Source organism: Podarcis raffonei, chromosome 2, assembly GCF_027172205.1.
Source record: "Podarcis raffonei isolate rPodRaf1 chromosome 2, rPodRaf1.pri, whole genome shotgun sequence".
In the NCBI taxonomy this organism is placed as follows: Eukaryota; Metazoa; Chordata; class Lepidosauria; order Squamata; family Lacertidae; genus Podarcis; species Podarcis raffonei.
The window spans coordinates 57,504,267-57,526,277 of NC_070603.1; the positions used below are offsets into that span (position 1 = coordinate 57,504,267).

Below are 22,011 nucleotides of genomic sequence, written 5' to 3' on the forward strand. Positions count from 1 at the left end.
ATAGGCTTCCACCCTTTCTGAATGATCTAATTCTTACAAATATTGATACCTGTATGAGTTGTGTGTTTTTCAGTGCAGTGGATCACTTGCGTTGGTAGACGAGGATAGTAAGACCTTTTTCCAGTTTGAAAATGAACCTTCTATAAGTGTTTTAAGTGCAAATGTTCCTCGCTAATTTCTCAGTTCTTTTTACATGCCAGCCAATTGCAGTGATAAACCAATTCCTTCCCTTGGTACACACTTACATGTAATATACAGTTGAAATCCTGAATAGACACTGTTGCCACTTGTTTCTTGTATATATGTGTCTGTCTGTGTTGTTTCCTGCTGAGATTTCAAAAGGAAATGTGAAGATAGGACTTGCTTTTTATAGAATAAATGATCATGAAGGGCAGTAAGCTTTCAGCCTGAACTACTGTAATATGGTTCAAAATGTTGTTTCAAAAAGTTAGCCTTGTCACATTATAGCTGCAGCTAAGGTTTTAACAATCTGATCTATGGCGCATCAGGACTTTTAAAAAAAAAGAGTTTTGCTGCATGTTTTTGAGGTATTGGAACATTGGTGAGTGGAAGAGAGCAAATTGTGTATGTTGAGGTTGTAGTTTAATATGTAACTATCAAACTGACAACTTTTACCCTGTGACTATGCAACTGTTTTAATTTTAAACAGTCTGAGTTCAATGAATAGTTTTTTTATTGCTGGTAAGGTAGTCTTGCTTAGTTTAGGGGGAAAAAAAAGCTCTTTCCGGGAAGGAAATTGTGGCCTTCCAACTCATTGTAATAACACTGTTGAAGACGTGTAGCTCTAGTTTCAGGATCTTGCAATAGGCTGCCTTCAGATAAACTTCCCCAGACGTTACTAGCTCACGTAGAGCTTTTTCTCATGAGTTTTTTAAGATTACACAGACTTTCAATGATATGGAAGAATTGGATGTTTAATCAGGATCCTGAACATGTGTTCCAGGTGGATAACTCGAAAGAGAATGAAGACAACATCCTGCAAAGGGAAGTGCCCCTCCGACAATCTCGACGAAGGTTTAGGAAGATTAACCAGAGGGGAGAACGTCAGACCATCACAGATAACGTGGATGTTAGCAGCTATCTTTCGGTGAGTGTACTTATTTCCATGTTCCAACCTGTTTGGCTGAGGCTTGCTCTTTCTATGGGAAATATTGATGAAGTCAGAGATGAAGAAGTGGATAAAATTTACAAAGGTGATTTTGTTGGACTTAGAGTTGTAGATGGCTATTTAGGAGTTGACTGTAATGCAGTTGTAGCCTTTTAAGGATTGTGTTAATGTACTATCCGTTGGTGAAGACTACTCCAGACCACATCACTCTGTGGTCGCATTTGGTAAGTTTAGACTGAGACCGATCAACTGGAGTTGTGTTCAGATGCATTTTCTGGTAGCCCAGCTGCTACCAAAACTCCAGATATTTAGTATGATTAATTATTTGTTGGACTCTATTATGCATCATCTCAGTTTTTTCTAGGTTTTTAGCAATCTCCATTACAAAAGGTTTAGGGCTGCTAACCAAAGCACACACATGCACAAACTTTGATTTAAAGTATAATTTGATTAGGTTCTCATCCACTTTTTGTCAGCCCAGCTCTGAATACCAAAAGATTGATCACAGACAACTGTTCAGAAAGTTTAAGCTTCAATTTTGGATTTATTTATTTTTTAAAAGAAGATATGGACATATTTACATCCTCTTCCCTATTTTGTTCAGGCTGTAAATGAAGGGGATCTGTAGGAAACAAGCCTCAGGCTGCTGCTTGGTGTGCCTATAGGGTAGAATCAGCCCAAATCAGGAAGAGCTGTCTTGTGCGAGTGGATGTCTCCCTTGGGGATTCCTTGCCTCACACTGTAGCCTCACTGTTACAGAGCAATCCTAAACTCTGGACAGTGTTTTGGGGCTGAGTACAGGACAGAGAAGGGAGAGAACAATATTGGTTGATACCATTTGCTTGAAACCGCAGGAGGGGAGAGCTCTCCTGACCAAGGGACCTGCTTGCAAGCTTACCACAGGCATTTAGTTGGCCACTGTGAGAACAGGATGCTGGATTTAGATGGTCCATTTGCCTGATCCAGCAGGCTCTTCTTATATCCATGTGCTGTGTTCTGCTCAGACAACCATGGGAAAAAAGCATGCTCACACACATTAATTGATCCCACCTTTAGGCAGAGTTTTATCTTTGTTACAGTTGTGATAACGGTAAGATCAAAAATGTTCTCTGAGTGCAATCCTATTCTTTCTGGGAGTAAGTTCCATGGAACTCTTTTGAGTAGACATACAGAGATTTACTCCATACTTGCATGCTGACATAAAATTATTTGATATCAGTGGTAAAAATTATTACAGTAAGTAATTGTAATTATTAAAGTAAGTAACTCAGATGGTAACATAATAAATTGTGACTGGTAGGGAGAATTTGTTGCTTGTTTTGAGAGTTCTAGGGCAAGACTTTTTTGTTTAAAATGTATAATCCTTGAAAAATATTGGTGTAGTGAATACAGTACTGTGGTAATTTTAAATGAATTGAAGTGCATATTTCAGGCATATTTTCACTGAAAAAGGAAAAAAAAAAGGTTTTCATATTTGCCTTTAATATAAAATATATAGTAATTAACTTCAGAATATTGGCCGTATGCTCTTGTAAAAGAGTTACTGTAAAAGCAGGAAAAGATGATAATTGTGATACTAATTAGGAATTGTCTGTGATACTTGGATTATTTTTGATAGTGAATGTATGAATATCCTTAAATACATCCTTCAATCAGATTGACATGTTCTTGCACTTGGGATGTATTTAATGTTTACAGGCTGTGTATTCACTTTCCCAATATGTAAAGTAATAGCTGTTTTAGATCTTTTCCCTCTTTTATTTATCAGTCAGTTTTGTATTGTATCTTTCCATCAAGGGGCACAGGATAATTTACCTGTTTGTTTAAAAAAATGTCAGCATAAGAAGTCAGTGAAGCATAAGGCTATGGGAATTTGAACTTCGGATTAATGTAATCAAGACAGAAATGAGATTTCCCTTTTTGCAGTAATTGAGGGAATCTTGCAGTTTTGGTCAAGTTGAGGCTCTTCTGTATATTCCACCTGAGACTATTTGATTTTATGTTGGGCAGTTATTTAGGCCAGTGGTGATGGGGAAGGATTCCCCCTTCCCGGTAAATAGCTCCCCACTGTTGCAGACATCTGAGAGAACAACCAGCAGATGATTCTTTTCCTGTTACTAAGGAACTAACTCTAGTTTTGTGTGGGATGCATTTATCCAGGATGTGAATTTTTCTTTTATTAATTTAAAATTGATTTAGCAAGGACTTGCCATTGGAAAATGCTAATCATTCCATAACAAGGACTTATCTGGTTTCAGTTCCCATATTAAATACATTGCAAATTGTCCTGCTGGGAAGCCAGCAAGATGTCCTTTATGCTCAAGTACTGTTTAGACCAGTAGCTTTTGTATACCAGAATTTTAATTTCTCGTAAGTTTACTTTCATCTTTTTAATGCATTCATCTCCTATTAAATTGATACATTATTGTGAGCTTCATCCAACCCTAACAAAAGATACCCAAGAATAGGATAGGGAATCTCAGACTCAGGGGTCTAATGGCTGGCCCTCAAGCACCAGTCACTGCAATTTTTAGTCTTACGTCTCCCATTGATCCCACTCCTCAAATGGTTTGACTTGGCTGGAATGGTACTGTGAAAAAGCCTCTTACTTGCCTAGATGGTTTCTCTTGCTGAAAGGCAGCCTACAATGCAAAACATATTTTGCCTCTGGTTGCACCCACTAGTTGAAAGGTTCCCCATGAGGGAATGCAGACCCAATGAAAAAAAAAAAAAGGTTTTCCCCACTCCTAATGTGAACCATACCTTCAAGTAGTTTGTTAATGATATCTTGAAATACTGTAGTAATTCAGTAACTGCTCTCTGATTTTCCCATCCCTGAAGTTTCGGACAGTTAGTTTCAATCTGCCTAGAATGTCTTGCTCTCAGTTTAACCGCTTGAAAAGAGCTGGTATCTCACTTCTCATCTGTGTGAGATGAAGACTTGGGTAAAGCAAAATAGCTCTTTGTCTCCTTTTTAAAAAAAATAACGTTTGCTAGCTCTCCAAAGTCCCTTTCATCCATCTTACTCTTTGTTATCTGATGTTCTCATGAATGTACCTGGGCTCAAACATGTAATCAGAAAGGACTTCAGTGGATACTGGTTATTTCAGCAGTCAATCTTCTGTTCTTGTTTTGTTTTTTGGTAGGGGAGCTAAGCAAATATGTCTGACAGTTGTTTGGTCTCTTATTTTGTGGTTTGTATTAATGCTTCAGTCAGATGATTGTTAACCTTGTTAGCAGAAAGAAGCTCTGACTGTGGTGAATTAATTTCCTGAACAGTCTAGATACAGTAGTAAGCTACTTCTGTATGCCATCTATGAACATGTAATTTACTGCTTCATTTGCTACCTTGGTACTTGCAGGAAAAAGATGTTTGTCTGGAGCTTATACAGAGAATTGCAATGTATTGTACAGGAATGCTGCAAAATTCTGTGATGGGGTTTTTTTTTGGTGGGGGAATTCCTTGAACTTTAGTCAGGCTCATTTAGCAAGATGTGTGGAAGACTGATAGTCATATCTGTCATAGAGTGCTGTTAAGCGATGTTGTCAACTGTTACAGGAAGCTGCTTCTCTGGCTGAATGCCTGGTTAGTAACTCAAAGGGAGCATAACAGGCTTAAGATGGCATCCAAAAGAACAGCATGAAGAACCAGGCAAACTAAACTCCCTGGTGAGGTGACAAGGAATTGTCTCTTCTGATTTCTTGTTCTAGTTTTATATCTAAAGGAAGCAAGCATCATCAAATTATTTTGATGCAGCTTTGATTTATTATGATCTAAGCCTTTCATTTCTGTCTCTAAAGTATCGTAGTGCACACCTTTTTCTTTTAGAAACTAACATATTTTCAATTTTAAAATGTAGCTAATGTTACTCAATGTATATTCTTAATTTAGTGGGCCACTTGGCATGAAATGCTAAGCTAGACTATAGTTTAGCATGATCAAACACATGTGGGTTTCTGGAGAGAAGATTGTTGTGTTGCTGCTGCTTTGCTCCTCATTGTTTAGCTCAGTGTTGTCTCTGAACACAGCCTTGTGATTTGTCTTCCCCACTCTTGGTTTCAGCTCATGGAATGAGACAAACCATGATCTGAGCTCTGACTAACACTAAGTCAAACCATGGCTTAGCCCAGGTAGTGTGATGGCAACAGTACTAAGGGAGTTATGCAGTGGCTGAAATTTTAAATGATTGTTCTGTTGTATATAGTGAACAAAACACTGAACTTTGGAGTATTATGCATATATTTATTGGCTTATCTAAAAATTTGAAAAATATAGCAACTAAGTTGCTCCCAGGAAGAATGTCAGTATATTACACTTTGTACTGTTCTAGCCAGTGCAGTTGAACTTTTAATTGTAATTTTAAAAATGTAGGAATGTAGAAAATGACCCAGTTCTCATGAATATATGGGTTCCTGAAGAGACTATCTCTGTGTTGTCAATCCTAGTTAGGCTTCGTAGAGCATTACTAGTGATGCTGTAATAAATATATTAAATAATTAAAATGTCCTGTGAGACTCTGGATGTGCTTCCTTCCAGTCAGCCTCGTACAAGGGCATCCTATTCTACTGTGTCTTTTCATTTAGGAGTGACTGATCTCCCATGACAGAGAAGTGTCAGAATTCTGTGGCCTCAGAGAAGGTCGTCTGCTGCATCTGGGCATGTGTTAGAGTGAAATGCTTCTTAATTTTTAATTTAGGAAAAGTATGTGGCTTGGTTATTGGAGACATTGTAAGAGAATGTTAGAATAGGGAAATTATGGCCCGTCTTTTAAAAAAGTATTAAACAGATACTGCTGAAGCCCGTCCATTCTATTAAGTGGCTGTGTCTAGTTTTTGCCATCTCTTTTGTTGTTTAGTCTCTACACACTGCTTACATTACTTGTGGAGAAAGGAAGATGGAAGGACCAGTCCATGATTGTCTGCTCCTGAAATGTGATCAATAGTTGCAAATCATTCAACTTCTTAAGAGCAAGCATGCCAGGACTGCATATTGAGTGCAGAGTACTGCTTCTATAACTAATTGGAACAAAAGATTTATTTGATTCCGGCCAAAGTATGTATCACAATTGGAATGCAGCCAGAATTCTTGGTTTAATGTTCATCTATTCTCAGCACAGAAAGAGTTAGCAATATACTTGCTATTAAAAATATCTTCTTTGGTGATTGTCTTCACAAGCATCTTAATGCTTATAGCCATTTCGCTACCTATTTTGAAAATATTTGTATTAGAAGTTTATATTGTTAACTCTTGACTTTGGGAACACTGTGGCATTCAGTTGCTTTGTAACCCTTATTCAAATGCAGTTGGATCCAAGGTTCCATGAGCACGAGCGGAATATATTGCCACCTGTATATGGTATATGCAAATTTCCCGTTTGGCTGCATTTTTAGCACTTAAAATTTCAGAAGGCAAGTGCAGTTTATAGGAAGAAATGCTCATTTATTGTATGACCATTTTGTGCATCCAGCTGCTCCTGGAAACCAGCAGGTTTGTAGCTCTCATAAGTGTTGAGATGAGCCTATAAGAATGGAGTCAATGGAAATTGTGGCTGGACAGGTAAAGATGCAGGTACTGGCTGATGGATGTCAGCATCATGGCTTTGATTGGATGAGACCCCTGATTAAGAGCCTTGATGTAAGAATCTGCTTTTAGCATCACTGTTCAGGGGCCAGGAGCAAGGCTGAACAACTGAAAAAGTGATTCTTATGAAAAAGTGATTGACTATACAAAAGCCTTTGACTGTGTCGACCACAGCAAACTATGGCAAGTTCTTAAAGAAATGGGAGTGCCTGATCACCTCATCTGTCTCCTGAGAAATCTCTATGTGGGACAAGAAGCTACAGTTAGAACTGGATATGGAACAACTGATTGGTTCAAAATTGGGAAAGGAGTACGGCAAGGCTGTATATTGTCTCCCTGCTTATTTAACTTATATGCAGAATTCATCATGCGAAAGGCTGGGCTGGATGAATCCCAAGCCGGAATTAAGATCGGCGGAAGAAATATCAACAACCTCAGATATGCAGATGACACAACCTTGATGGCAGAAAGTGAGGAGGAATTAAAGAACCTTTTAATGAGGGTGAAAGAGGAGAGCGCAAAATATGGTCTGAAGCTCAACATCAAAAAAATGAAGATCATGGCCACTGGGCCCATCACCTCCTGGCAAATAGAAGGGGAAGAAATGGAGGCAGTGAGAGATTTTACTTTCTTGGGCTCCATGATCACTGCAGATGGTGACAGCAGTCACGAAATTAAAAGATGCCTGCTCCTTGGGAGAAAGGTGATGGCAAACCTAGACAGCATCTTAAAAAGCAGAGACATCACCTTGCCAACAAAGGTCCGTATAGTTAAAGCCATGGTTTTCCCAGTAGTGATGTATGGAAGTGAAAGCTGGACCATCAAGAAGGCTGATCGCCGAAGAATTGATGCTTTTGAATTATGGTGCTGGAGAAGACTCTTGAGAGTCCCATGGACTGCAAGAACATCAAACCTCTCCATTCTGAAGGAAATCAGCCCCGAGTGCTCACTGGAGGGACAGATCGTGAAGCTGAGGCTCCAATACTTTGGCCACCTCATGAGAAGAGAAGACTCCCTGGAAAAGACCCTGATGTTGGGAAAGATGGAGGGCACAAGGAGAAGGGGACGACAGAGGACGAGATGGTTGGACAGTGTTCTCGAAGCTACCAGCATGAGTCTGACCAAACTGTGGGAGGCAGTGGAAGACAGAAGTGCCTGGCATGCTCTGTTTCATGGGGTCCCGAAGAGTTGGGCACGACTAAACGACTAAACAACAACAACAAGAAAAGGTTATTACATAAGGTCCAGGAAGCCAGGTGCTAGTTGTCTCTTGGTCTATTTTTCTCAGATTGTCTTCTGTCAAGTGTTCCCACTGGGCAATGTTTTTAAATCAACAGTACTTGTATCAACTTACAATCATATATTGGTTTAATAAATTGAGATAGGAACAAGTGTTTCAGCCATGTGTGCAGCCCCTTTGCTGCTCCTTTCCTGGCAGAAGCAAACAAGCTAGGGCGTCTTCCAATACACTGTCTTCTTCTGAACTGGGAAATTCTGGTTAGCAGCTTTGGAAAAACCAGGATACAGTGTATAAGTCAGCTTCAAACAATGGCTTAGCAGCTTCAGAACATGCTTGAATATTAACTGTGCTTGCCTGGTTGGGACAAACTGGGAAAGTAATGTTAATAGAAGACTTCCTTGTTTGCTTGCACAAAGGAAAGCATGAGTGGGTTTTGTGCACAGCCAACTTCTCCATTAATCTTGGCTTATGACTGCTGTGAAGTTCCACCAACTGAAATGCTCTTGCCTTAGGGGTTTGAAACGGTATGCTGATTGGTTCACTTACTTGAGCCATCTCTAAAATGATTTACTGAATAATTTTATCAAGGCACTTTTGGTGTAATTTATTTTTGAACCTTTTAAAGAGATTTATCACAGGCATGAAATTCAACAAAGACTCTTCATGTTAGGAAAAGCTTCCTCTACTGAATTTGTGTCATGAAAGTCTCTCCGTCTCCATAAGATCCACTTTTACAAGACAGGCCAGGAAAGTTTTTTGTTCCCTATATAGAATATAGAAACTGTCATTCAGATCTCCCCCCCCCTCTCTCTATATATATCACAGATGAAACAGAATAGTTTGTCTCAAATAAACACATCTCAGTTTAACTAGTAGAGATGTAAATGGACCTTTTGCCCACACATGTGAGCTGTTATTAAAGCAGGAAATCTCTAATAAACCATAGTGTTCTGTTTCATCCAAACTGGGAATCCATGGTTATTGGCAATGGAAAAAGTCAGAATCTTAAACCCTCTTCAAACTGTAGCTTAAGATCCTGACTTGTATGCAACCTGGTAACCATAGTTTTCTGGTTCTGATGAAATGGAAAACTGTGATTAATTGGAGACTCTCTGGTTTAATCACTGCTTGTATGAAGGGAAAAGTGAAGGCACTGCTAATGCAGGAAACATTTGTTGTTGTTGTTTAGTCGTTTAGTCATGTCTGACTCTTCGTGACCCCATGGACCAGAGCACGCCAGGCACTCCTGTCTTCCACTGCCTCCCGCAGTTTGGTCAAACTCATGCTGGTAGCTTCAAGACCACTGTCCAACCATCTCGTCCTCTGTCGTCCCCTTCTCCTTGTGCCCTCCATCTTTCCCAACATCAGGGTCTTTTCCAGGGAGTCTTCTCTTCTCATTAGGTGGCCAAAGTATTGGAGCCTCAGCTTCAGGATCTGTCCTTCCAGTGAGCGCTCAGGGCTGATTTCCTTCAGAATGGATAGGATGCAGGAAACATACTTATTAATATTTTGGCTTGTTAAACAAAGATACGATTGTCCGAAGTTTAAATATCTGTTTTCAAGCTTATATTGTTTTCTGAAGCTAATAGAATTAGATCTGAAAAGTAGGACATGTTCAGACCAGACATCCTGTGATCTCCCTGTGTGTAACAGGTTAAGGTCTTCCATATTGATGCTTTACATACTCCTGGTGTTCAGGGAAGCCAGTATTTCATAGGGACCTGTGTTTGGTGGAAGTTTAAGTCCAGTCTCTAATTTTGTGCTGCTCCAATATGTATGCAGAAGTTAGCACTAGCAAAAAAATGTGGTGCAATAAATGTGGAAGCCTATGTTTTTGCAGAGCTCTGCTTGTGTGCATGCCTGGACACCTGCATCATCAGAGTAGCTGAGCTTTGATGGATTGCACTTGGTCATACTAGTCTAGCTGCTCCAGCATCCTTACAGAATTTCTTAATATAGGTGTACAATCCTTTTAAGAAAAATGATTTGTGTTTCCCTAGCAGTAGTGCTTGGGGAATTATGTTTGCTATGTGATTTGAGAGAACCTATTCCTCCTAATAGCAGCAGCTGTAACAACCATGTTTTAAGAGAACTGTTTATGCAGGCACATGAAGTTTGTGTATGCCAGTCTAGTCAGTGTGACTGCCTAAGGATGCACCAAAAGGCATTGGCCGATCTATATGTAACCTTTATCATGCAGAGACTGCTTGAATTAACTTCTCCATATGTCTGCTTCCCATCATCAGTATAACATAGTATGGCTGATTATGTCAGTTTTCCATATCACATGGACAGGTAGCTGCCGAAATGGAAAGCAGTACAATAGAAACTCTACACTTGAAGGTAGTAGCATGGTGAAGACATCACAAGGAGGCAGTTTGAAATGATTGCCTGTGCATTACAAAATAATGTGTATGTCTGCCTATAGATTCACTTGTGGTTTGTTTCCTAAGCCAAACATTTGAGACAGCATCTCTGATTTTGTGAAAGAGATAGAGCTTTGGATTGAGAAAATGTGATTTGGGTCTATGCTATCAGTCACCCCTCTACCAATTCCCTAAATAATAACTGATTCCCTTTATGCAGTGCACACGCCATGCCTAATAGTTCTCTTGCTTGTGTTGCATTCTGTTGAGGCAGTCCTTCCACACTGAGATTTAATATTTTAACATTAATTAACAGATTGATTGTAATCGTCAGTGAAACTCTAAATACAAATATGTGTGTTGTCTTTGCAGAGTTACACAGGGATGGACTTTTCGTGTTGATCATGTATACACATGGGTACAGTTAACATTTGAAATAGACATGAAACAACAATTAAGCCATTCATATAAATTTCATATTAGTTTTATTAAAAATATAAATGTCAAAGCTCTAAATGGGAGATGACCTTTTCATGTATATCACATTATCTTAGAGAAGAAAAGTAGCTACAAAGCCTATAGGGAAATTGAATCTGTGGTGCCTTTTTATTGTTCCCTCTGTATCGCTGATTCTAATTTTAGAAGCTTACATCATTTTAGTTCTAGTGACAGCCTCTCTCTTACATTCTCTCCCCCTCCCCTCCCCTCTCCTCTGCTCTCCCCCCTCCCTCCTAGGATGGCTTACATTTTCATACGGCTGTTGAATCTTTCTGTGCCTTTTGATAGGATTTTAGCTGCAATGAAAACTATTGTACACTTGCTGTTTAATGTCAGAGCATAATGTCACTATGGAAGAGGAAATGAGGGGAGTTCATAGGGGCTGTTTTTAATGTCTCACCTGTGCAAAGACTGAAGAATAAAATCATCTTTAAAAATCAAAGTATAGATCTAACCTTGCTTGAAAATATTTATGGAAGATATTTAAGTGCAGTGTGTGTGGGTGATCTGCCAGCAGTATGAAGTCACTCAAGGCTTGCCAGTGCAGCATGAAGATTCTCTCAGATTCCTTTCCATCTGCCAATATTCATTTCCATCATTGGTCCTTTCTGTTTTGGAATACATTTCAAACACTTTTGTATGTAACTTTAAACTCTTGAAACTCTTCTGTTGAAACACTAAAATGTTAGGCGGACCCATCACTATTCATTCATATTCTCTCCCTCCCTCTTTCTCCATGTATAATATGTATTAAAATACTGCTGATTAACATTGTCTTTTTCTGCCAATTACCAAGGTATTTTCAAGTTATCAACTCCTGAGTACAGTGGGTTACCGAAGTCACGCTACTACTTTACACTGCATTTGAAGTAACCTGCTAGCTACTGTACTGGCATTTCCCCTATCACTTGCTTTTTCATGTAGTAGTGCACCAGGGAATTAATTCAAACATTCATCTTCAGGGCACAAATAATGAATTAGGAGAGTTGACATTTTTTGGACATCTAGAATGAAAAGTAGCTGCTTGGCTAGAAGTCATGTGATGGGCATACATTCTCTTGATGGTGGGTTTGCATAATTATTGATTAAAGTATATCTTCTAAAAAAAGAACAGGCCTCTAGTCCTGTTGAAAAAATGTCCAATAATAAACCTCCAAACAGTATTCAGATTACAAAAATACAGTGTTCTTTCCATCATATTCACATCACCCTGCTGGTTTTCTCTCCTACTTCAGTATGTAGATGGATTATTTTAAAGTGTTTAATAAAAGAAAAAAGTCACTTTATTTCATTTATAGCCTTTTTTAAAAAAATGAAATAAATAATTTACAGACAAATACATATTTAATATAGCCTTAGCTCTGATTGCATTCATTTTAAAATCCTACTTGGTTATTTTCCTCTGTTGCAGATAATGAATTTTGATCATTTGACATTTGTCTTCAACCGATAATTTATTAAGGAATTTATGTAAGAGTGGCATAAAGACACTTTGCTTTTTAAAAGGGTGCCAGCGTAGAATTAGGTCAGTTTTTCACCCTGCACATAGCTGTTAGGCTGGCAGGATTGCATGTAGGGGCTGAGATACATTCCCCAGGGTGTTGCAGTAGCTGCAGTCTGATTCGTAGGAAAAGGAAAAAGGATGATGTCATCTTCACTTAAAGGGGAAACTAGAAAGGAAGGGGAGAAAATCCCCTTATTAAGCTTATGTTTACAGTAGTTGTGAAATATTGCATTCACTTAAAAATCTTTGGTGGAGTAAATTCATGCACAATGCAGCAATTTCAAAACTAACACACACAGTTCAACTGTACAACAGAATATGTTTGTTGTTAATCAGGCATCTTTTCTTAAAATAAAAATAAACTGCATGTCTCTTAATATGATACAGCCTGTTTTAGTATAGTTACATTGCATCACTAAACAATTATTTTAAGTTGAACTCTTTGGAAACCTAGTTTCTTACTTGGGGTTTATACCTGTTCACTTTTGAGCAGTGTTAACATGAATCATTTAAAAAGATGTAGGTACAGTAGTGGGGCTGCTCATCTGCTGCCTTATTGTGAACAAAAAAATTAGTTTAAATGCGGAATACTTTCTCATTTTTCAAGCAGTACTGAATATATTTTAAAAATAAATAAACATACGAAAAGGAAAATTATTTAAATAAAGCATACTCTAGGTACACATCAGTTTTATCCAGTGCTGTTCTTCTGTCCATGGAAGGCTCTTTGAGACCCAGAGGAGGCTTTGGAGAGCAAAAGGAAGGCAATTTCCTCTTTCTCCTCCCCTGCCCTTATTCCACGCTGTGCTGGTGGGTTCCCTAATACTCTGGATTAAATCTGGGAGCCAGTTAAAGGGGCTACAGAGGGCAAGGTGATTAGTGAAAAATCAAACAGGGTCTCCTGTGAATGGAAGGATGCTGATGGATACAACCCTATGTTTTAAAAGTTATTTTCAAATTGCCGCCTTCGAATATAGAACCCAGTTTCTACATAAGATCTCAATTGCATGTATATCTTTGTTTCTCCATTTCTGGCCAGTTCAAGCTTTGATGAGTTCTGCTCTTAACTAATATATTTTGGGAAGATACAAATCGAATGTAACTTGCAGGTTGATGTAAACTTGTGGGTGAATGACACCCATTTTCAACCACAAAGTGTTTCGCTTTGGTCATAAAAGCAAATTTGGTCTGCCTTTTGTAGTATACCTACTGTAAGATGGTCACCCTGACTAGTGATTAAAATTATCTTTCAACATTACTGGAGAAAGTTTAGTCTCTTCAATAAAATTCCTTGCTATGAGAGGGTGTGGATAGGCAGAATCTGTAGGGAGATAATAAGCAGCAGGTCATAATGAAGGAATTGTCAGTGCCAAATTTTATCACAATGATAAGAAATATGCTTTGTCCATAATGCTACTTAGAAAAAAATGTGAGCTGATACACACATTTCAAGAGTAAGTGCTAAAAAAAAAAAAAACACCCAAAGGAATTGTGTGCACAGTCAGATCAGCAGAGTGATATGAAATGTAACATAGCGTATGTTTTGCTGAATTGTTGTTGTACAAGAGGTGTGTTTATACTAGGTCAATAAAGATGCTCTGGCTGCATCTGCAGATACAGTAGCCAATTGATCTAATGCAGTTTCTAAAGGCTTTCTATACAGGTGATGTCATCCTTTTAGCTCCATTCCCCTCCCACTCTCTCCCCTCCTTATTAGATATTTCATCTTGCTGCGGAGCATCCAATCGATGAGAGCTTCTCCTGAGGGAGCTGCTGAGAAACGAGCAAAGATAGTAGGAATTAGGACTCGAGCGTTCAGTCTTGCTGTGGATGTTGCCTTTTGCAATGTATTAGAAATGTTTTAATTGGTAAATGCTGGGTTTGGATTAACCATGTATCTGGCTGTGCATTAGAATTCTAAGCTATACTGCAGCATTTTTAAACTCTGCATTGGAGGGGGTTGGGAGGGAAATGGCTTTGATCGCAGAGGCTTTGAGCAATTCTGTAGTGCAAACCTGTTAAGAGTACTGTGTATATTTATATATCTTGAAGATACTAGCTGAGAATGGATTTACTCTTGTCATGGTGGGCAAGAGTATAAAGAAGGAACTTTAATATGAAGGATTCCACAGTCATCCGAGATCTGCTTTAACAAGAATCTTTGCAAAACTATACCTGCATTATAAAATGTGAAGATGAGGAAATGGGACTCTGAAGACTAACCAGCTTTAACCTGTGCCTTGCAATGGGAAAATACTTAAAAGGAATTCAGCTTTCAGCTTTCCAGAGACTGATGCATTTAACTTGTAAACCTTTCTAGAATTTATTCTAGCTGTTTCAGGTATATTTCCTGCCTGGGGAAATCTATTGACCTTTGTATTTGAATAAGAAGCAGCACTGAAAATTTTGAATGTGCAATTATGTACTTGTCGAAATTGGACTGTTTTTGCAGTAATTTTTGCAATGCTGAAAGCCACTGAGATACAGTAGGAATTTAATTTTTAATTAATCACTGTGAAATTAAAGTCTACTTGATTTTGTGCCTGAAAATCCATTTCTTTGGCTTCTGGTTTCTAAACTTCTAAGGATCTTAATTTCTTGTTGGTGAGTGGAAACTTTCCCTTCAACCCAGGAAATGGCTTTTCTTGTTCGTTGTTACGCCAACTGCCTGCAGCCTTGGGCCTCTAAAGTAAGTAAGAATTCATATGTAGGTTTTTCTCAAGCTGAACATAATTTGAAAATAGCTATTACTTAATAACTTTTTAAAGTTTAAACATACAATCAGTTTGTTTTCTAGTTTTGAAACTCTCTAATACTATTGTGGTAATCTTAGGATGTTTCAGTTTGGTGTAAGAGAAATCTTTAAATCTAACAAGATATATATTAATGCTTGAGCTCTTTGGCCTCCTTAACAGTCACCTAAAGTCGCAGAAAGCTGTGGTTATGGTTTCCTCATTTTGCTTGTAATTAGGAAATGATCGTGTCTTCAAAGTAACACCATTATGTATGTGAAGATAGTCAGTTTGCAATGCAACTGTTTATGGCTGTATTTCTTGCAACATATATGACATTGCAAGAGGAAGCAATTATCTGTAAAGCTACATATTTTGGATATCCTTACTCTTTCTTTTTAAACAAAAGTTATACCTCCACGAAAGTTTCACTGCTTCTTCACAACAGCAAACTTTAGTGTCCTAGAAGCTATTTTCTGGTTGTTAAGGCTGAAGTGAAGTAATTGACTTGTGGGTGGAAAGTTCATAGAGCTCCTGAGCTTGAAAGTTCGTCTAGTATTCTCCTTCTTGATATTATTATGATAATGGAACATAGTAATAATAAATATGTACAGTACACAAAATTTGCTGATGTTTTGAAAATGAAGAACTAAAAATCAACTAAAAATTGTGTCACCCCCATTTGTCTCTACAATTTCAACATGCTGTGTGCTAGGAATAGGTAGCATCCCTCTTTAGTATTGTTCTTGGTAAGGATTTAAGATAGCAAATGTTTGTTTAAAAGTTGGTGGCTGTTTCATGTGACCAGCAGCTTTTATATTCAGGGCACCTTTATTTATCTCTTCATCGTTTTGAGGTCAAATTTTCGAACCTATTTTTCTTACCAGCCCTGCAAATAAGTGATTTGAAAAGGTGAATATCCACTTTGGTCTTGTATTGCTGTCAGGCTGGAGGCTCTGTTCTTAGAATTCTCCTGTATCCATCTTCTGTTTCCTGTCTTTCCCCCTACCCTGAATAACTATCACAACACTGTATTTCTTCAGCTAGGAAAGGCAGCTGTGCTGTGGCAGTGCCCAATATCAACCTACATGCTCAGGTGTGCACCACCCCCACCCCCAATATGAGACTGAAAAAGGAGAGAAGACATACAGCCAGCATAGTGAAATTGACACCCATGACAGGAACTAGTTTCTTTTCTAATATGCTTGCTTAGGAAAACATTTCTGCCCCTGCTCTTTGTTTCCTGGGATTCAAAGTTCAGTGACCCTGTGACACTAGAAGACTTGAGTGCTGCTTTCTTAGCACTATGTGTTTTCTAGCTTAGAGAAGTAATGTAGCATACTAAATCCTGACAAGATGGAGTCTCTGTGTGTAGGTGGCTATTATGATGGAGAAGTGGGGATATGACCAGATCTGGATAGGGTTGTGCTGTTTCAGAAGGATCTTGTGGGTGTTTGTTGATCCATCATTGCCCTGGAGGCCTAGATGGCTGAAGTGGCTAAGTTTCAGTTCCAGCAGATTTGCAAGCTATGGCTTTACCTGGAGTAATCAGTGACTGATTTGGAACAATTTTAAAAAAGAGTGTTTCTTTTCACTGGCTATGTGTCATGGACTGGCTGGATGCAGAGGAGTGGGAGGGGCACCAGCTGGGGAATCCCCAAGGGAAGAAGACTCAGAGCCAGGGGGTTGGTGGTAGGATGATGATGAGTGCTCAAAGGAAGAAGAGGGAGCAGACTGGGAGGAGGAGGTGTTTGAAGCTGAAGGGTCAACCGAGTTTAGTGAGCAGGAAGAGGCTGTGACAGGGAACAGTTCAGAATCGGAGGCAAAAGAGGAGGCTAGTGAGGAGGGGGACCAAGAAGCAGAGGGGAAGCAGGCTGCTGAAGAAGCCATGGAGTCTCCCTGTCCTGCTGTGACCAGCTTCCCTCCTCCCTGGTCTCCCAGAATGAAGAGGAATGAAGAGGGTGGAGCAAAGAGAGACAAGATGAAGGAGCCTCAGTTTCCTGGGGAAGGACCAAGGGGAGGAGCAGCCTTAGAGAGTGGTGGGAAGGCAGGAACCTTCAGTCCTCACAACTGCCTCATTGGGGCAAGACCTACTGGAAGACTTGCTGTGATCACTAGGCCTGAGCTATCTTGTTTCTTTGAATAAAGAGTTAACTTCACGGATACCTTGTGAGTTATTGCTGACTTGCTCCCAACTCCTGCCTTGATAGTATGTTGGGGATCACGTGGGCAGTCACATTTCACTATTCTGTTCACAGTTCTGTCACTTTACTTTAAAAAATGATATTTTAGACTGGGAAAGATGCAAAAAAGAAAAAAAGAAGAAAAAGGGCAACCAAAGGGAGCCAAGGGCTGGAACAACTCCACAATGAGGAAAGATTACAACTTGGGAATTTTTAATTTAGAAAAAATGTGAACAAGGGGAATGATAGAGCATAGTGTGATGAAAGTGAATAGAGAAGTCCACCCCCCCTTGAAATAATAGAACTTGTGCCTTCCTGTAAAGCTGAATGTTAGAAGACAAAAGGAAGTACTTCTACACACAGCGGACAGTTAGAAATATAGAATTTGCTCTTACAAGATGTAGTGGTGGCCACCAATATGGCTTTAAAAGAGAATTAGATGGATTCAGGGCTATGTTTTACCTTTACTGTCAGAGACAAAATGTGACACTGAATACCAGTTGCTGGGAATCACAATTGGAGTGGGTGCTGTTGCACTCTGGTCCTGCTTGGCCACTGTAAGGAGAAAATCCTGGACTAGGTGGACCATTGGCCTGATCCAATAGGATCTTCCTTATGTTCTTACATAATGATGATGTGAAGGAGTCAGAATGGTGGCAATACATCCTGTCCTCACTCTTGAGTGGACAGATACTTTTGCCACATTGTACAGCACCCCATCACCAAAATGTTTTACAGAGTGGTCAAAGATTTTTGTGAAACACTTCAACCGTATTCCCATTTTTGCCCCAAGCCTACTAGATGCTGCTTTATTCAAGGTAAAGGTAAAGGCACCCCTGACAGTTAAGTCCATTCGCGAACAACTCTGGGGTTGTGGTGCTTATTTTGCTTTACAGGCCGAGGGAGCCAGGTAAACATACCTTATTGCCTGAAACCAAGAATAAAAGTTTGTGTTAATTAGGAATCTTAAACTATGTGTTGTAGTTCATTACTTCTTTTGGTTGTGCTGTTTTCTCCTTTCTTCACGTAGTCAAGCTTTTCTAAATGTATCATGTAGTAAATCTGAGTTTGACTGGCCATTTCCCATCATACATTCTAAAATACTTCCAGGTTCATTCTTGGGTTGTTTGTGTATGGTATTCAAAATTCCTTATCACCTCTTACCAATGTACCACTGTTAAGAAATATTACTGCTTACATGATCAGTTTTTTATTGGCATTTAGGATTTTATTTAATTTAAGAAATTTTGCTTTTCAGACGGACCTCACAAAGCAGTTTAAATAAGTTGTGACTGACTGATGGACCACCAAAGATTTTTTTTACCTATATTTCAAGCCATTTAAAGTCTGTTTCATTCCTGGAATGTTAAACCTCACCCCATAAGTTTGAAATAGGAATGGGTTGTCCCAACTTAAATAATCTATTTAACTATACATTACCTTCCAAAGCCTTGACCGTGTGAAGCAAATTATAGTATATAATGTTTAAATATTCAATTATGCTTCTTACTTGGAAACTGAATCTTTTCTAAGGGCTTAGACCTAATTGAGATAATGTAAATACAACTTGTAAGGGTATCTTGATCTCTGCAGAAGTGTTGATGGAATGAATAGTGCAGGTATTATAATAATGTAAGTACAGTGAGTACAGCACTGCTGTTATGTTTTTAATCTGTTAAAATCAAATGTTTCACGTGTTACTGAACCATCACTGTGAGACATTGAAGGGATTTGATCTGTCTGAAACAATTTATCCTAAGAGTTTCCCAGGATAAAACTCTTTAAGTCATAAAACATTTTGGGTCCATGAGCATACTTGCAAACTGAGAAACTGCCGTGTGCGCACAAGGAACTCTGGTGGCATGAAGGTAGCACTCTATAGGCACTTGTGACCCTGTGGATGTCATATTGGAGACCCCTGAGTTATGTCAACTAGTCCATCCTTGCAAGGGTGTAATTTCTTGACCTGGTCATGATGGGATCCACTTTCCCATATAATTTTAAGAATACCAATAAGAAATAACATTGATGTGGGAACATAAATCTACATAAATACAAGTTTATTTTAAAAAGAAAAATAAGATCCCTTTGCTTTTTATAATACTATTTGCAGTAAGTCTCTTTTTAGAAAGAACTTACTTGAAGACGAACCTTTAATTTAATGCAGAAATCTTAATAATGTAATCATGACATCCTAGCAAGCTGATTGAGTTAAAAGAGCTACTTCTTGTACATGGGAAAGCAATTGTGAAGTAAGATATTTGACTCTTGAGGTTAAATATTATAAATAATACAGTAGGCCTGACTCATACCTAATAGTCAATCTGTTGTTGGTTTTCTATTGGACAAGTGTACTCTCTTCTCCTGATCTCTTCCTCCTTCCATCCCTGTTTGGGGCAAACCGTAGTTTTCATTTCTGATCAAAATGGGCAAAAAGCAACTTGCCTCCAAACTTAAATGAAAAACCCATTTCAAGCTCTAATTTCTAGGCAAATTGTGGTTTGTGCAAATCAGTGGCAGCCAAGATGATGCGCTCCAGATGTTGTTGGATTCCAACTGATTCAATTTGAATCAAATTAGGTGGAGCCATAGTTCAGTGGTAAAATCAATGTTTTATACACAGGAGGTCCCAGTTTCAACCCCTGGCACCTCCGGGTAGAAAAGGCTCTTGACTCAGATCCTGGAGAGCCACTTCCAGTCAGTGTAGACAATGTTGTTCTAAATGGACCAATGGTCTGACTTGTGTGTAAAGCATATCATCCTATGGTTAAAAAGCAGCCTCTGTCATAAAAATTACATTTAGAATGCTTACATTCAGAATTGTTACTAATTAATAGTATTTGAAATCGACTTCTTGTGATATTACTACGTTAAAATATTATTTGATCACATAGATAATGTACAAATTGCCTATTTAAATCTGACTGCTATAGATAAAAGTGCAATCCTCTGCATGTCTACCTAGAAAAAAGTTGTATTAATTTCAGGGGACCATACTCCCTGATGAGTGTAATGGTGGTTGCAAAACTCCCACCCTCCTGGACCACTTGAACATAGCTGAAGATCTTGCTGAACCACTTACTGATTTTTCCAGACTGTTATAGCAATTTTAATATACTGTGCTAGATGCTGTATGATTTTTAATTGTATTCTTATTGCTGCTTTTATTTCTTACGTATTATTGTATCACAATCTGAATTCCATAAAATTCAAATTTGTAATACAATAAGATACAATGTAAGAAATAGAATATAAGAAGCAATAACATTACAATTGGGACGCGGTTGGCGCTGTGGGTAAAAGCCTCAGCGCCTAGGGCTTGCCGATCGAAAGGTCGGCGGTTCGAATCCCCGCGACGGGGTGCGCTCCCGTTGCTTGGTCGCAGCGCCTGCCAGCCTAGCAGTTCGAAAGCACCCCTAAGTGCAAGTAGATAAATAGGGACCGCTTACTGGCGGGAAGGTAAACGGCGTTTCCGTGTGCTGCGCTGGCTCGCCAGATGCAGCTTTGTCACGCTGGCCACGTGACCCAGAAGTGTCTCCGGACAGCGCTGGCCCCTGGCCTCTTAAGTGAGATGGGCGCACAACCCCAGAGTCTGTCAAGACTGGCCCGTACGGGCAGGGGTACCTTTACCTTTACCTTTAACATTACAATTAAAAATCAATGTATATTTTTAATACGATGGGTGTGCTGTCTTCACCCATAAATCCACAGACATAACAGAGACCGCCTGAATGGTTTGCAGGCCACAGTTTGGGAATCCCTTGGGTATAGGATTGCAATCTTAATCTATACTGCTTCAGTTGGTTCCCTGTTGGGATTCTTAATGGAAGCACCCCACCTTCCAAGACAACCATGTACCTTCTACTTGTCTGTTGTTGATTTTGCTTTCCTTCTGTTAACACACTGTATAACATTCAGAAAGATGATTTGTTGCCCACCGACCATTGATGTCACCAGTTTTAGTTGAATACAAATTTCATTTCCTTGTTTAAAACAAGAGTTCCTAGTAACTTGAAATAAATCACTCTGTTTTTATTGCTTTTGATTTTCTTTGCATTGTTTAAAGTGGTTTAAAATAGGTAAAAATGCTTGGGCACTTACTGGAACAAATTTTCACAGCTCTTACCGTAAGGTTGCTATAATCAAAGACAGATGTAGAAAATTATGTAGCATAAATGCTTTTATATTCTCTGGCATTTTCGCTCTTCTTAATTCTGAAATGGTACATTGCATTTTTGTCCTTCAAGGCTTAATAATAGGAACTTAGCCAGCTTGATCAGATAACTAATTTTATCCTTCTGTGGTTTTTAAGGGAAAAATATTGGTAATGTTTTTATTGCTTGTGAATGTTTAACTTCTGCTTTCTTTTATATGTTGCTCATTGTCAGACATGTGTGTTGATTTATATAAAATGCTTTGTACCATGAAAGACTTTGAAGGCTTCTTTGTGACAGGGGATACAGTCGTACCTTGGTTTTCAAACAGCTTAGTTCTCGAACGTTTTGACTCCCGAACGCCGCAAACCTGGAAGTGACTGTTCTGGTTTGCAAACTATTTTTGGGATCCGAACGTCTGACTGGACTTCTATGGCTTCCGATTGGCTGCAAGAGCTTCCTGCAGCCAATCAGAAGTTGTGCTTTGTTTCCGAACATTTTGGAAGTTGAACGGACTTCCAGAACGGATTCTGTTCAACTTCTAAGGTACGACTGTACTGAAAAATAAAACAATGAAAACAATCACTTGAGAAATCTCTAACTTTGTGTTTACACATATGACTA

General features: G+C 38.9%; 1 protein-coding gene across 6 annotated transcripts in view; it reads left to right on the top strand.

Moving 5' to 3' along the window:
* RAPGEF6 (Rap guanine nucleotide exchange factor 6) overlaps positions 1–22,011 on the top strand; it is a 143,373-nt gene that overhangs the window by 42,558 nt on the left and 78,804 nt on the right. For 5 of the 6 annotated variants that reach the window (XM_053376782.1, XM_053376786.1, XM_053376784.1 and 2 more), the window contains exon 6: positions 965–1,108. In XM_053376782.1, coding sequence (XP_053232757.1) covers positions 965–1,108 — 144 coding nt within the window. Of the gene's footprint in view, positions 1–964; positions 1,109–14,044; positions 15,008–22,011 lie in introns of those variants that run through there. The other variant, XM_053376787.1, reaches the window with a different exon arrangement.